This window comes from Xenopus laevis, chromosome 1S, assembly GCF_017654675.1.
Source record: "Xenopus laevis strain J_2021 chromosome 1S, Xenopus_laevis_v10.1, whole genome shotgun sequence".
Taxonomy (NCBI): domain Eukaryota; kingdom Metazoa; phylum Chordata; class Amphibia; order Anura; family Pipidae; genus Xenopus; species Xenopus laevis.
The window spans coordinates 92,517,154-92,534,305 of record NC_054372.1 but is presented as its reverse complement, the minus strand read 5'-3'; the positions used below and the strand labels follow the sequence as shown (position 1 = coordinate 92,534,305).

The 17,152-nt window shown below is 38.5% G+C and overlaps 1 protein-coding gene across 1 annotated transcript in view; it reads left to right on the top strand.

The window, feature by feature from the left end:
* Positions 1-1,805: 1,805 nt before the first annotated feature.
* Positions 1,806-17,152, top strand: part of ranbp3.S (RAN binding protein 3 S homeolog) — a 42,066-nt gene continuing 26,719 nt past the window's right edge. Inside the window, exons 1-5 of the mRNA XM_018243629.2 lie at positions 1,806-1,972; positions 4,683-4,738; positions 14,505-14,538; positions 15,979-16,065; positions 16,562-16,633. Coding sequence (XP_018099118.1) covers positions 1,951-1,972; positions 4,683-4,738; positions 14,505-14,538; positions 15,979-16,065; positions 16,562-16,633 — 271 coding nt within the window. The 5' untranslated portion in view covers positions 1,806-1,950. The remainder of the gene's footprint in view (positions 1,973-4,682; positions 4,739-14,504; positions 14,539-15,978; positions 16,066-16,561; positions 16,634-17,152) is intronic.

The following is a 17,152-nucleotide window of genomic DNA, read 5'->3' as shown; positions in this document are numbered from 1 at the left end:
AGGTGCTCCAGGTGAGCCAATAACCAATATATCAGAGTAACAGCAATAATAGACTTAGAAGATAGTTAGCACTCTCATAAGACACTATCCCTCTCAGCCTGGGGTCTTGTCTCTCGGTACCTTATATGGTCCTCACCTCACCCACTATATTCAGCCTAGGGTCTTGGTACCCTATCTGGTCCTCAACTCACCCACTATAGTCCCTGATCTAGTGGTTTACACACCACAGGGTCATAACCCCTCTACTTCTCCTCGTTGGAGCCACATCTGCTCACTAGCTACCCTGTGCTGACTCCTAGAGTGACTATTACATTATTCACTATTGCTAACTTACACTTATCTAGCTTCACCGGCAGATCTGGAACTCTCAGTGAGGCAAAGTCCCAGGACAGACCTAGACCACATGGTGCTAAACCCCTTTATACTGCTGCCACCTAGTGGACAAACTCTGCCTAAAGAAATCCCAGTGGACCCAGGAAGGGAGACATAGCTGCCTGGGCATACAAAGATGGCCATAGACGCAACGATCCGATCGTACTTTGATTCGTACAATTGGATCTTTGCGTCTATGGCCAGCTTAAAGGATCACCTAGGTGTCCAAATACTAAAGAGGAACTGCCTGAGTAAATTAACTCAAATCTCAGGGTCCCTACAGACCAATAAAACTTGGACCCAGTTTCTGCAAAGATTGATAAGTTCTAAAGTTTTTTTAACAGCTGGATGTCCCACTAAAATAGAGTTGAAGGAAGGCGGCTGAATCATTCACAAGAGGATCATTCATCTCATTCCCAAAAGGGAGATACCCAGGCCAGAGCCTTACCAACCAGTAGAATCACAATGTAAACCACCTAAGAATTCTTGTTAAGAACCTCCAGCATATTCTCAAATGACAAAACATAACCAGCGGCCTGAAATGGTTCCATGGGGCCCAAGCAAACTGTACAGAGCATTTGTTGTTAGGTCAGTGTCCCAAGTTTGAATGCTGGTAAGAGTCAAGAAATCGGCAAATAATTCAAAAACTATAGAAAAGAATTGAAAAATTGTTTAGAATCAGCCATTCTATAACATACTAAAAGTTAACTTAAAGGTGAACCACCCCTTTAAGACACCTTGCTGCAGCAATGGACACAGTAAACTTCTTAGTACCATGGTCATATTTGTGGGCTTACTTTTACCTACTTATTTTTACCTCCAAACAAGGCGTTAACCATACCTCCCAACTGTCCCTTTTTCGGAGGGACATTCCCTCTTTTGACAGCTCAACCTGCAGTCCCTCATTTGTACTGGAAAGTCCCTATTTTCTCTGCACTGAACAGCCAGAAAAAGAAGCAAAGTTTCTAACTTAATTGGCTTTTAGCAGAGAGCACAGAAGAGCTAACAGGTGCAAATAAGATACTTTGTAACAATTTTGAGACACAAAAAAACAGTTTAGATAAGGAGAAATATTTTCAAACTTTCATAACCTGCCAAATTCTGTAAAATTAACATGGTAATTAGGGGATGTGGCCACAGAAAGGGCGTGGCCAAAAAATTTTGGGAGGTATGGGTAACCGTTTGTTATTGAAACTAGAAACTATACTAGTAGTAGTAGTGCAGACGCTACTCATCTCAAACTCTTTCGACTAACTCGAAATAAACAAAGGAGAGAAGGGAAGAGATCAGGCGTATAAATACGTCCTCTGTTTTGTTTGTAAATAACGTAAAGCTCATACGTTCCAGAACACTACACATGCGCACTCAACACTCCAGTTTTCTCAAACACATGCACATGCGCATAACCCAAACCCGGTATCATCCAGGCCCACGTAACGTAGCATTCATGCTCCCCAGCTGGGAGCAGAGCATGTACTTAGACTTCGAAAATCTAGCTTGTAGTTCCCGCCCAGAAGACCCCGCCCCTTGGCTGTGAAAGCGTCCGCGAAGCATTGTGGGAGCGGCTGAGGCGGTAAAATGGCGGATCTGGCAAACGAAGGTAAGTGGCGGAGTTAGAAGTGATTGGGATGACTCAGACCAATAGATATTTCCTGTTTAAGTGGGGTATATTAGTTAAAGCAAAGGAAATTATAGCCGTTTTGCAGGGTCGTTTCTGTCTCTTCTTTTTCACTGCAGCAGGGGGGGCGCGGCTCAGCAGAGACCCAGGCTTCATAGCGGCCTGGCTGCTTTTCATTCCTACCACGCCGGTACGAGGACTGAGCCCCCCCTTCCCCCACTGTCAAGTTTTACAAAGACTCGTCACAAAGCTGTTCTTTCACTTTCTTCTACCAGTAAGCCCGTCATAGAGAGGACACCCACTATCATTAGATACAAATAAATAGGTACACAAGTCTCTGTTCAGAGTATTCTTCCCCGGGTGCTCTAATAGAAAAAGGAAAAAGTGTAAACAAGTGTTTATTCCCTTTTACATTTTGATGTTTGTGTCTTATTTAGAAAGTTGTGTTCTGCATAGAGAATTTTCTATGCGTGAAGTCTTTCATTTATTTTGTGAAATGTATCAAGAGTTGGCTTCTCATCATAAAAGTCCATTGACCGGTAATTGCCAGCTATTTATTTGATGGGAAAGGTACATTGTGTTTGCTGTATGAAGAAGAACCTCAAGGATGTCACTGCTGATATCCTACTCAAGTTCTACTCCACTGCATTTTTGCTACTAGCTAAATTGCTTGGTCCTGAGCTTTAAGGTGTCCATACACACACGGATATTATCATAGGAAACCAAGTTTAATGCTCAGCCTTTCCTTCTCCTTCAAAGGCACTTGATTAAAAATGTTCCATCTTGAACGATTGAGAAGACAACTGACATCCAAGTCTTGTGCCGATCAGGGTACATGTATGGAGGCAGACGAGGCTACCCTGATTGACTTGGATATCGGTTGTCTTATCAATTGTCCAAGATGGAACATTTTGATCAAGTGCCTTTGAAGGAGAAGGAAAGGCTGAGTTTACTTGGAGTGCCAAAAGTTATGCACCCCCAAGTGATATATGTGTATACATTTTCCTGAAACCCTGGGCCGGTGTTCCTATCAGCAGAAAACTGCACCTGTCTGGGTGTTCTTCCAGCGAGCACCACGGAGTGATCCGCTTCCTTCTACTTTCTTCAAATTTCCTGTGGGCAGACGCATGCGCAGTAGAACAAAATAGCTGACTTCTTTGTTAAAGTTGGCCTTTTTCCAATACTGCGTATGCGCACCCGAGCAAAGAGAGAAGTAGATGGAAGAGATCACTCTGTGGCGCTCGCTAGAAGAACCCCCCAACTGGTGCAGTTTTCTGTTGATAGGCACACCAGCCAGTGGTTTCAGATAATATACAATCACTTGCCTAACTTTTGGCACCCCCAAGTAAACTCAGCCTTTCCTTCTCCTTTAAAGGCACCTGAACACCAGCCAGGGTTTACTGCTGAATTGTCAGATAAAGGTAGAATTCTACCTATATTTCTGACAATACAGCTCTTGGCATTTCTAATGAAAACAAAGATCTTTCCAGCGAACAATGGTTTCAGGAAAGATCGTAATTGTTACGTCTATGGCCACCGGATATTAGCTGCTGACATGGCCCTTCTAGCCCGAGTTTGTGGCTTACTGGCCTTTGTATGGGGGTTGTCTCTGGAAAAGCTGTAGAAACAAAATACTACTTTATTTCTAAGGGCCTCAACTGATGTTTATATAGCCCTATAAATGCACATGGACACCCCCATTGATGTTAATAAATCTCCACCCTGAATGCCACACTGCCATATATCTTTGATATCCCCTGGTTCCCCTCAATTAGCATATATACACTACTGGAAATGTCCTCTTGATTTTTGGAGTTGCTTATAGGAAGAAAAACCTTGGTTGGTTGGGGGGGGGGCACAGCTCCATAGTGCCGCCTTACTTAAAGGAACATTAACATCAACACACACAGTTCTGCATGTGCAGGGCACCAGTACGTTATATTTTATTTATTTTAAAATACTTTTTTTGGTGTTGGTTCTATTAACATTTCCCAGTTGTCCATCCTCAGTCTTTTTGGATTTTATCTACTGCACAAGTGTAAGTCTGTGCTGGGGGTTGTCTTGGAATGGTGAGTATAGTGGCACTACTGCTTTTTCTTTAAGTATAGTGGTGTACTATTTTTTCACACAAAATGCTGCATTTTGTTTCCAGAAGGGGGAGCTAGTGAGAAAAAAACAAAAACTTAGTGATTTTATTCCAGAAATAGGCATGGGATCCATTATCAGGAAGCCTAGTGCCTTTTTTTTTATAGTGTTCTATTTAAACAAGCATTTTTTTAATCTGTAATAAGACAATTTGTAGTAAAAAAATTAGCATAAACTAGTGTTTAGCCCTAGATCCTAAGCACTGCGTATATTTGATCCAAGACCAAAAGTAAATTGTTGATTTCAATTATCACTCCCAATTACTTCATTTTTATCCAGCTACAAGTTGTGACCGCTAATTTCTAACCCGATTTAATGACATTTTATTCTAAATATTGCTGATTAAGTTCTTTCATACATGTCGACACCAACACCCCTTTGTGTGTTTACATATCCGTTGCAGAATTTAAAAGGAATAACATACATTTTTTATCTGTTCTACTTTTCTGTATTGATTATGTAGCAGATCACCTGTTTTTAATTGCTTTACATGCAAATTAAACACATTCTATGGTGGTCTTGTTAAAGCATTTTTTTCTTCTTTCAGAAAAGCCTGCTATAGCACCTCCAGTCTTTGTATTTCAGAAGGACAAGGGACAGAAGGTAAGATTAAGTAATTCTGCTCTGAGACTGTGAAAAGTGTATCCATACCTAAATGAGGAGGCATTTAGAGACTACATATTTAATTGGCTTGACCCAGCCAGGACTATTTTAAGTTAAGCTTCTAAAGCTGTTATAGGAATGTCTCATTAACCGACTCTTCAGTAAAACCTCTCTAGATCTCTAGGTTATGACATATTAACAGTTTTACTGTCTGGCTTTTTTTTTTTTTTTTTTTTTGCTTTGGGCTCAACCAGAATGGTTTTTAAATGGTTGAACTTGATGGCATCTTTTTTTTTTTTTTTTTTTTTTTTTTTTTTACTTTTAATTGGTGTGTACAAATACTTTTTACATTTTCTAAATGTAAGTCATTTGTGTATACTAACTTTTGATTTAGAAAGAGTTATGTGCATGAAAGCAATATCAAAACACTTACAGGTATGGAACCTGTTATCCAGAATGCTCAGGACCTGGCGTTTTCCGGCTAATGGATCTTTCCGTAATTCATACCTTAAGTCTACTAGAAAATCATATAAACCGTTAATAAACCTAATAGGATTGTTTTGCTTCCTATAAGGATTAATGATATCTTCGTTTTAATCAAGTACAGGGTACTGTTTTATTAATGCAGAGAAAAGGGAAATCCATTTTATAAATTTGGATGAAATGTAGTCTATAGGAGATGACCATTCCGTAATTCGGAGCTTTCTAAATAACGTTTCCGGATAACAGATCCCATACCTGTATATGCTAAAAATGTTAATAGCATGAAAAGATTGTAGCAAGGTGTTAAACTTTGTTGGGAATGTGATCTAATACATGTTTTATTATATAAAATAATGTGTAGACTCTGTAATTTTAAACTAAGAAGCAATTTTTATCAAAAGATCTGTAAGCAGGGTATGTTTTCACCCAGTATTTGCATTTCTCTGGCCTATTTGTAAACCTGCATTGTTGAAATATCAACATTGTTTAAATTCTTGTGTTTAAACGCCATTCCTGAAACTTGTTTTTTTTTCTGAATTTCAAGCAAACTTACTTAAACTGCTCCAAAAGAGCATGGCTTCTGTTTGCTGCGATCTAGCATTTGGGTGAGCAATTGCCTGTGCTGAGTAGGGCTGTGCTGAATTATTTGCTATGATACAGTAAGATGTTTGCAATGTGATTTTATGAGTAGGCCAGGGAGACAATGTAATGGTGGAACTTTAAAAAAAAAACATTTGCTGTTTCTGTGTCCAGAGACCTATTAACCCCAGCTGACCTTTTCAGGTATTGTACTCCATAGGATCAAATAGTGTGGCCACCTTTATTAGAGTAATTATTTGCAATTGTAAGGCATCTTTATATTTTGTAGTATCTGGCGCAATCTGATTTTATTTGCATATCACGATTTCATAATATTTTGTGAATTGCAACTTTTGGGACAATTTCTGAAGTTTTGTGAAAAAAAAAAGTTAAGCATATATCTGTGTGGTTTTTTGTGGCAGTGCAGCCACACATTCTGAATTCCTTAGGCTCTAATTTTTTTTTTTTTTATGTGGAGTTGCTTTAACGTTTGAGTCACTGACAGTTTGACATGGTCCATTTGTAAATATGAACCTGAAGTTTATATATTTTCATCATTAAAACCTTCATATGGGGTAGATTTATCAAATCTGAGATTTCTATTTATGCCTATGGGGTTATTGGAAGTGTTTATCAAATTTTGAACTCAAACTTTCACCCATTGATAAAATACGATTCAAAAAATCCCATAAAAATTAACAGAAAATGTGTGACTTTTTATCTGGTAAATTCTAATCTCACATTTTTATAAATCTTCCCTATAGTATTTGGGCTACTATGTGAATGTGTGGTATTTAATCAGGAAAGAGGTGAAACTCCTTTTTAGAATATTTTGCATATTCAATGGCTTGTGGTAGCAAAGGTGGTTGTAAGTGCAACTTTTATATAATTGGAAACCTTTCATCAACTATATTGTTAAAGGAGAAGGAAATGCTATAATTAAGCTTTATCAGAAAGTTCTATATAAATACACCAATAAAACCTCAAAGTAATGTTGCTCTGAGTCAAAAGAAACACAGCTTTTCTTTCCTTCTATTGTGTACACATGGGCTTCTGTATCAGACGTCCTGTTTTCAGCATAAACCTCCAGGGCAGGGCTTGTGCATGCTCAGTTTGCTCCTCTCCCCCTCCTCCCTGCTGTAATCTGAGCCCAGAGTTATGAGTGAGTAGGGAGAGACTCAGATGGGAAGTGATGTCGCATCAAGCTAATATGGCAGCTGCTATCCTAAAGAAACTGAGACATCTTCCAGAGCTGTTTATGGTATGGTAAAGAATTCTGCAGAATAAACTAGTGTTATAGCTTGCACTATTGCGGCTAATCTATAGGCAACAAATTGCTTCAGTAGCTTTCTTTCTCCTTTTAAAGGAGACCTAAGGCTTAAATAAAGAAGTAGGGCTGAAATGTTGTAGGTTAAGTTTTGTGCTTCTATACCAGCCCAAGGCAACCACAGCCATTTAACAATAAACATATGTTCATCCAAAGATACCCCAGTAGCTCCCTGTCTTCTTTTCTGCTGATTCACTGCACATTCTCTGTGCTGCTGTCACTTACTGATCTTAGGGATTGACACACAATATACTGAATGATTGTATAATATCAATTTTAAAAAATAAGGCTAAATTGTAAATCAGATTATTGGTACATGACATCTTAGAAACCAACAAGTGGCATTGGAATATAATATAGTGCCTGCTTATATGACAAAAACCTCTTATTCTGCTTAATGATTTGCAAGGACCCCTAAGCTTGGCTTATTCAAGGAGAGCTATCCCCCTAGGATGAATGCATAAATAACAGAGGCTACAGCTTAAGTGGCACATTTAAATATCTTGCAAAACTGTAATATATACTCAAAAATGGCCTACAGAATCTGTTTGTATATAATATATATAAAGTCCACCATGATAGACCTCTAGTGACCAAACTGAGGTAATGCATTACAAATCAAAAAAGTTTCACTATATTCATGCTGTTTATTTCATCATATTAAAATACATATCCATTCCCCTCATGGAACATTTAATGCTTACCCAGCTCTTAGTCATAGGCAATCTTAAAGGACAAAAAAAAAACATTTCTCCATCTATATATACCCGCCCAAAGAATTAAGACCAATTGTAATGGAGCTAGGTCATTATTGCAAGAACACCTCGTTAAGCTATTTCAGACCAGCCCACTTAGCTATAAAATCATTTGACCAGTTACTGATAATCCATGTTCAGGGGTAAAGTTAAAACCGTATAATATAAAAGTATCTTTCTCAGTTATAACAAATACAAATTCAGAATGTTTCCTCCTCTAATGCCTGTTTTTAATCTGTCCTATCACCTGTACTCAAAAGTATTTAAAATTTTTATTACATTCCATGAGGTGTCTAGGGACATTGGTTTTATTAAAGTATTTGATATTGCTAATCTGATTGATATGTTCCCTAATTAGCTCTATTAAGGACCCCTAAGTGCAGCCTATATACTGTTTATTGCACTTAGGTAGGTTATTAAATGGATTACTCCTGTCCTGTTACAATTTACAAATTGTTTAATACTATACATTTTTCCCGGATTTAAATTCCTGTGAAACAGACATTTGCAAGTAATACAATGGTTACTTCCACACTTATATTATAGCAGCCTTTAAAACTCAGGAAATGGGCCTGTATAACTGTTTTATCTTTATATAAACTGGGTGATAATAAATCTCCCAAAGTATATACTCATCTAGCTATACTACTCGCCCCTTGGTTTAGAGTGCTAAAGAAATCTTGATCTGTGCATAAGCTTGGAACTATTTTTTTTGTACTGTCTGCTGTATTTTGCAATAAAAGACACCTTATTATCAAATTCTCTTTTGTTCCTTGTTTTTGGGTACCAACAATTTATCCCTTTTTATATTAGCTGCTCTCACAAAAGCTTTATGGATGTTAGGCTGGTTAAATCCTCTCTTCCTAAAGTGTTTTCCATATCTCCTGCTAGGCCATAGAACACAGTGGAGCAGTTCCTTCTCAATCTTAGGAACTGTCTACTGGTATTCCCCCTATCAAACTCTTGTGGTGACATGAACGGGCATGCAATAAGTATTCCCACTACATGGTTTGCGATAGATCATAGAGTGGGCTCTTTCCTTTGGACGTCGGCTTCACGTCCAGAAATTCAATTTTTCTATGTGAAAACTTGTCCGTAAACTTTAAATTTAAATTATTGATTTTTGTGACAATTAACTATAATATTTCTCACTGCCCTCCCACACACAGAGTAGGTCATCCAGTATAGTGAATGTATAATTTCAAATGTTTTTTTTTATCCTGCATATAAAGGTTGGCTAAGGAGGGAGCAAATTTCGCTCCCATTGCTGTCCCACATCTCTGCAGGTAAAATTGTGCATCAAAAATGAAGTTATGTTCCAACAAATACTTAATAGCCAATACAAGAAATTCCTTTAGTTATATCAAATACTGTAACAAAACCAATGTCACTAGACACTTCACGGAATGTAATAGAAATTTTAAATACTTTTCAGTACAAGTAATAGAACAGATAAAAACAGGCATTCGAGGAGGAGACATTCTGACTTTGCTAAATAAAAGAGAAGTTTATTGGATATTTTATTTAGAGACACGTTTACCGCTGGGATTGAATTTTACTTTTGATGTGACTTGTTTTATTTAAAGTAATTTGTATTTGTTATAACTGAGATATAAAGATACTTTTATACTACACTGTATTAACTTTACCCCTGAACATGGATTATCGGTAACTGGTCAAATGATTTTATAGCTAAGTGGGCTGGTCTGAAATATCTTAACGAGGTGTTGGTGTAATAATGACCTAGCTCCATTACGATTGGTCTTAAGTCTTTGGGAGGGTATATTGGAAAATGTATATGTATAGAAACTGGAATATGAGTAGGCGAGGGTCTGAATAGAAAGATAAGGTAATAAAAAGTAGCAATAACTACTTTTGTAGCCTTACATAGCATTTGATATTTAGATGGGGTCAGTGACCCCCATTTGAAAGCAGGAAAGAGTCAGAAGCATAAGGAAAATTGTGCATTGGATCCCAAGGGCGGGCCCTTAGTTCTTAAAATGGTGATTTTCTGTTTAGGATTACCCAGTGGCACATACTTCTAAAAAAAAATATATTATTATGAAAATTGTTTACTTGTATGAAACACAAGTGATATTATGCAATATATTTTTATAGAGATCTACATTGTTCGAGTGTATAGTTTTTCTTTTAACACCTGCCCAGAGCCCACTAAGCATAGGTGTGTCTCAAATTTCAAGAGGAGAAACGCCTGTGACAGCTTAATGGCCTGGACCATTACTTCTATACAGTTTCTGAACCTTAACGCTGGTTCGATAAGTTCAGTATATTAAATGTAATTTCTAACCATATTTCATTTTTAGGGTTTATTTACCTTTTTAAGATTTCAGTTTGATAATTGAGGGCACATAAAAGCAGGCCGTTTGTTTTGTTTACAGTGACCAGTGTCAAATTAAAAAAATATAAATAGAAATAAGTGTGTATATTTAGACCTCTTCTTACCTTGAAGTACAAAAAGCACCGTTACTGTAAAAGTAAACATTCCACATCACCACCCCTAGTGTAATCTGCAGCATGGTCCATTGGCTTGTACTTGAGCTAAGCAATCAAATGTCTTGCCTGAAACCAATGCTGAGCAACAGATTGCTTATATATGCCCTGTCTAAATTCTCCTCTTTTGGGTTTAGGATGTAACAAGTTGTCTCCAAGTCTTTCCATGTTAAACAAGTCCACAAGGACATTTTATAATAAACACAGCATTACAAGATTTACATGTCGTCAGCCTGTGTTTTATCCTATATATTTTTCCATTCTGCTTGTGAAAATGTTTGGTAATTAATGTATTGCATATTACATTATTGCTACACCAAAAGACGACTGGTTTAATGTCCATCCTCCTTGAAGATGCAATATATTTGGTTACTGGGTCTGTAGGTGTCGGTTTTCTTTTATGTTTCTATTCTTTTTGTAGCCAAACGATATTCCAACTTTTGTAAACTCTGACCATTCCAGATCAAGGGTCAGCAACCTTTACTATCAAAAGCCATTTTGCTTCCACTAAAGAAAAATAGTCTGGAGCCACAAAACATAACACAGCACAGTTTTAACCTTTTTTTTTTTTTTTTTTTAATTTTAACTATTACAACAACAGAATACAACAAACAGAAGTGCAGTGTTTATGTGTAGGCCTACTTTGAATTAAATTAAACACTGAATAGCCCTATTAAATGCTAGTGTTCTCGTCTGTTTAATGTGACTTCTGTTTCTGAAGCTCCATGCTGATCTTCCCTCTCGTCTTGAGTGTGTGACCGCAGTTCGGACCATGATCTTGCTGCGGCTCGGTCTTGGCTGTCACTCCTGGGATGTCTATATAGCCCTCGCACCTGCTGGCTGCTTCCTGAGTGTGCAAACACGTTAAGCTAACTGTTAGCTTACTGCGGTCACACACTCAAGAAGCCGCTAGCAGGTGCGAGGGCTGTATAGACGACATGGCAGGCAAAGCCGCAAGACCGAGCATCATCAAGCAGGAAGAAGAGCCGCGGGTTGCCTACCTCTGGTATAAATGATAGACAAGTTCTACAAAAACAGGTTTTTGCTAAAGTTGTAGTGTTATAGCCATGTATAACTTTTTTTTTTTGGTTGGTTTACTAAATTGCTAAATGACTTGCACACCTATCCAAGGCCAAATTTTAGTGTCATAAACCAGGTACTACGGATCTCCTCTTGTCAGAAAACAGTTTGCCATAGAAATAATAATAAAACCTCAGTACTTATAATAAAGGTATGGAACCTGTTATCCAGAATGCTGGGCACCTAGGGTTTTACAAATAAGGGATCCTTCTGTAATTTGTTTCTCCAAACCTTGTCTGCTAAAAATAATTTAAACATTAAATAAACCCAATAGGCCACCAGCTGGACAGCCCTGATAGTGTATTATGAAATATTTTTTTATTATATTTAGTCATAACAAGAATAGTTACGGTAGATAGCTTATGTTGTTCTGTACATGTTGATCCCATTAAAAACCCCCAAGTTTCGGCAATAATAAAATGTAAACATTTGATTGGCAACCAGTTTAGATATGTGAAAGATAAGACGTAACTGAAAGATTAATCCTTTAGTGCCAGCAGAATTTAACATTTTGGTTACATGAAATGCCAGACGTTTTTGAAACATTTTGTGCTCTCTTAACGTTGAGTGGAGTGGAAACCTATAGTTTACCTAGGAAAACTGTTTTTTCGAGAGAAACTGAGCTTTCTAAATCTGTTTTCCATGTATTTGCACCTCTGCAAAACGATTTATAGTGCTAAATACAAAAAAATGAAAAATTACTATTTTTCACTATATGAACTTATACCATTATTTCATTTTACGCATGTAAATCCAACTGATTTGGAAAACCTCATGTCTCTCGAACTTGCCAATACCAGATGTGTATAGTTTTAGGCAGATTTAGGACATCTGTACAGCAAAAACTCCCGGCAGTATATTTCCGAATTTTGAAAGCAGAAGGCAGAAAACGGCATACTTTAGATTCCAAGGCCACAAAATCCTGAAACAGTAGGTTTACCCCAGAAAACTATATATTTTTGGAAAGTACACATTCTGCTGATTCCAAAATGGGTAACTGTGTCTCTCTATTCCTAACTACCAAATATCAAAGCTTGTCTGAACGTAGCGGTTTTTATAAAAATGTATTAACATTTTGAAAACTCACTTCAAAGGTTTTATTTTGCTGCTCCCCATCTCACACACTATATTAGATACCAAGAAAAAGCACCCTGAATATTATTGCCAGGGGTCCACTGAACAGTTTGATCCCCATTGTGCATAGGTTTACCAACGTACCTGGCACTTAGACCCCTATATGGATATATAGTAGACACAATTTACATAGGCAAAACTAAACAACACAGAACAGTGTGAAATGCAAATCAATCACTAAAATCAAATAAAACCACAAAAATCAATGCTTTTTTTTTTTCAGACTAGTGTAATCGGCTGTCAGAATCACCGTTTGAATATTTTAGCTTGGCCAAATCGATTATACGGACAGTAACAAGTGACCAACAGATATGCAGAGCTGAAAATGCAATATAGTGGCTAAAAATGCACCAAAATCCCCAAAATTGCAATATAATCACCGAAATAACATACAAAAGGTTGGCACAGTACGGTTAGCAAATACGCTATTTGCAATGGCAATAAAACATTTTAGCCAAAAAGACGATGCGAAAAAACAAACAAACAAAAAAACCCACAAAGCCATACATGTACATATGCGTGTGCACTATTGGTAAATTGCATGTTGTATGTGCGTGTGCATGGGTGCTGTGAGTGTGTGACCCCCCCCCCGAATCCCCAAAAATCTATCTGTGAGTGTGTGTGTAAGTGTGAATGTAAGTGTATATTACTGTAATAAGTGTGTGCTGGTGTACGTGTGTGTGTAAATGTTACACTAACCTGGGGAAGATGCGTCCGATCGAGGAGAAAGGGCCCCACGCAGAAGATCTCCAATGGACATCGGGGGGGCGTAGGTGAAGTGCAGGCAGCAGCCGCTCCTCCGCTCGCAAACCCGGAAGTGCTGCAGAACGTAGAATCTACGATCTGTGGCACTTTGGTCCTTTAAAGGGGATGGAAACCTAGTTGGCGCAAACCCCCCCCCCCCGCTCCCTTGTGTTGCCCACCCCCCCCTGGCCTACCCGTCCCGCTGGGCAAATGCCCCTAACTTGTTACCCTTCTGCGCAGGTCCAGTCCAGGGAGTTCACAGACGACATCTTCTTCCACGCGATCTTCTTCCTGCTTTGACCGGCGCATGCGCAGTAGGAGCATTTCGCCGGTACCATCTACTGCGCATGCGCCAAAAGTACTTTGTGACTTTTGGCGCATGCGCAGTAGATCCGTACCGGCGAAATGCTCCTACTGCGCATGCGCCAAAACGCCGTTCAAAGCAGGAAGAAGATGTCGTCTGTGAACTCCCTGGACTGGAACTGCGCAGAAGGGTAAGTACCAAGTTAGGGGCATTTGCCCAGCTGGATGGGTAGGCCAGGGGGGAGGAGGGAGGGCGGGCAACACACGGGAGGGGGGGAGGGTTTTTGCGCCTACTAGGTTTCCTTCCCCTTTAAGTGCCACAGAACGTAGAATTTACGTTCTGTGGATCAAAGGGTTAAAGGAAAGGATGGATTCAGTTTAAAGTAGTAAATAAATAGTGCCAATACACTCGCGATACTTGTATGCTGCAGGCTCTGCGTGTCTCCTGATCACGTGACTCAAACAGGATGCATTCAATAGTAGAACAAAAATAGTGAAGACGCGATGACAATGCAGGTGGTGTACTTAAAGTTCAGTATGAAGAAATGGGGCATTTTTAGTGGGATGCAGCTCAACCGAATCGAAAATCCTAAGAAAGTTAGAATGATTCCACTTTGCTACAACTTTTTGGGGTGGGAAGAAGTGTATGGTTTCCCCAATGGTTTATATGTTTTGTGACATCACTGCAATTACTGAGGTGTGGGGATGAAATATTGGAAATCATTGTTTGTGGTGTATCGTTTAGACAGACGCACATTATGTAAGGGTCAAAAAGAATACGTAAAGCATGCAGAATTTACTCTGGAAAAAGTATTTATTTACAGTGCTCATGTTTAATTTTCTATTTCAGAGAGCAGCTGATGGTTCCAGTCCTGAGCAAGAAGGTAAAATGTGCCCATGTAGACAGATTTGATCAACTGTTCCAAAATGACACCATTATAGAATTAACATATTGCACTAATGGCATACTGAAGTCATCTAGAGGTATTGTCTACTCTAAAGCAATAATAATAGTGGAGAGGGGTGATGTTAGTTATATTAACATCCTGGAATTACTCCTTACCACAAACAAGGATTTTTTTTTTTTTTTTTTTTTAATATAACTTTTATTAAATTTTCAATAAAATAAATGGATGGTGTTACAAGAGTAAACATCAAATAACTGTGCAGGATATCTGTTTGTTGCTTTGTAGCCACATTCAAGTCATAAATGCTTACATACAATATGTGGCCGTAGCCATGGATCGACGCATCCTTTTGTGAGTCCCGAGTTGCACGGTTTAGCATATGAGTAACTTAAATTAAAGTAGGAAGAAAATAGAAAAGGGGTGAAAATGAGGATGGGAGGGAAGAGGAGAGGGGTGGATAGGTGTCTTTTTTTCCATGTCATTCATCTTCTTCTCAGGGCAAATCGCCCTGCACAGGATTTAAGTGTTGGAGGAGGCGAGCTTCTTATCTGATTTAAGGATTTTCATGTAAGTTCTCACCTGAGGGAGGTTTCTGCCCAACATTTAGCATATCGGAAGGGTGCTAGTAGCTTTTGGGATTTTTGTCCCTAAAGTGTCTAAATATTTGCTCCAAATATCAAAGAAACGAGCCTTTGGATTCCTTGCCTTGCAACGCTAGAACTCGGTTGCATTGTATTGTAGTTGCATTGTATATAGCAATTTGTGTTGAAGGTGGTTGCTCGTTAGTCCAGAATTCCAGGATGTAATTGCGGTTAATTGGTTAATTGCGTTTAATACCATTGTATCAGCTAGTCTTATGTTACCTTTGATAGTGTTGTTTGGGGGTGCAGGGTACAATACCAGAAGAATTTGTGCATTTGTCCGTGTTATGCTGATACAGCATAGATTTGCGATTTGTGATGGGACTAGCTTCCAAAGAGTATTTAGTTTTGTGCACGACCACAGAACATGTTCTAATGTGGCCTCTGAGTGGTTGCACTTCACACAATTAGGAGTTTGAGTTATGCCTATCTTGTGTGCTATTTTGGGCGACACTCCTCTGTGGAGGAGTCGAAGAGCCACGTCCTGGAAGTACACTGATGATAGATTTTTGGAACGTTTTGCATATGCTGTTGGTGCACAGACATTTTAGGATCAGCCCTGGCTAATGGTCAACATTTCAGTTCATCGCACAGTTGTTTAGTTAGGTTGAGGTCAGGGCACTGTTTAGGCCAGTCAAGCTTATTCATTTCCATCTATCTAAACTCATTCAGTAGAAAACCTTGTTCATAGGGGCATTATTGTTCTAAAGTCATTGTACACTGTTAAGTTTGTTTTGCAGCAGATTTTTATTTGTTTTTCAATTGTCTGCTCCAGATTCTGACAGAGAAGATAGCAGTTATTGCCCACCAGTTAAGCGAGAGCGGACTTCATCCTTTTCACAGTTTCCTCCTTCACAGTCAGGTAAGTGATTTTACCAAGCTGACCAAGAGAATTCATCTGAAAGCTGGTCTACATTTTTAACTTCTTTCTTATGATTTTATTTGTTTTTTTAACACTTAATACTAGCAGAAGTAACATTTTAAGTTTATTCATAGCCAATACAGAGAGCAACTTCTCGTTATGGGGATATTTAGGAAGAATGCCTTTTGCTCCGTACTCCTACAAGCCCAGCTTTCAGTTTTGATCGGATGAGATATGGGTTGCATATTTGATACCCTAAATATTCTTCAAGCTCCTGGTGAATGGTTATTTCAGGTACAGGTCTGAGATCTGTTATCCAGAAAACTCGGGAGCTGGGGGGTTTCTGGATAATTATTTTTTTTTCTTTTAATTTGGATCACCATAAATTTAGCCTATGGGATCCCATACCATTAAGCCTGTTTTAACTTTAAAGGTATACTGTCAAGGGAAATTGTTCAGTGTGTTTGCAGTAAGCCATACGTCTTTCTTTATTCAGTGACAAAGAACAATGTCTTCATGCCATCTAGCTTCTGTCAACCTTCCACCGGTAATTCAGACTCAGAGCCAGGTGAGTAGCTTTACTATAAGGCCAGTTCATAGGGTTTATTTTTTTTTTCTTGCATTTCCTTCCTTTTTTATGTACTTATAAATTTATGCTTTCTGCCTTTTAAAGGAGAACTAAAGATGTAGTCTACAAATGTTATACATCATGTTTTGGGCTTCTGTACCAGCCCAAGGAATCAGCCATTTGTCATGGAAGTTCTGTGCCTCGAAAGATGCCGAGAGTAGCTCCCATCTTCTTTTCTGCTGATTCATTGGACTTCCTCTGTGCTGCTGTTACTCCGCTTAGGGGCAAAATATACAGTAAACATAGAATATGAATGTCACAATATAAGGCTGATTAGTAATTAATACAGATAATTACTACAAGACTGCACAGAAACCAGTGCAACTAGCATCAGAATTTAATAATCAGCCTTGTTGCATCAGCTTATACAGGTATGAGATCCGTTATCCAGAAACCTCTGAATTACGGGATGGCCGTCTCCCATAGAATCCTTTTATCCAAATAATCAAATTTTTAAAA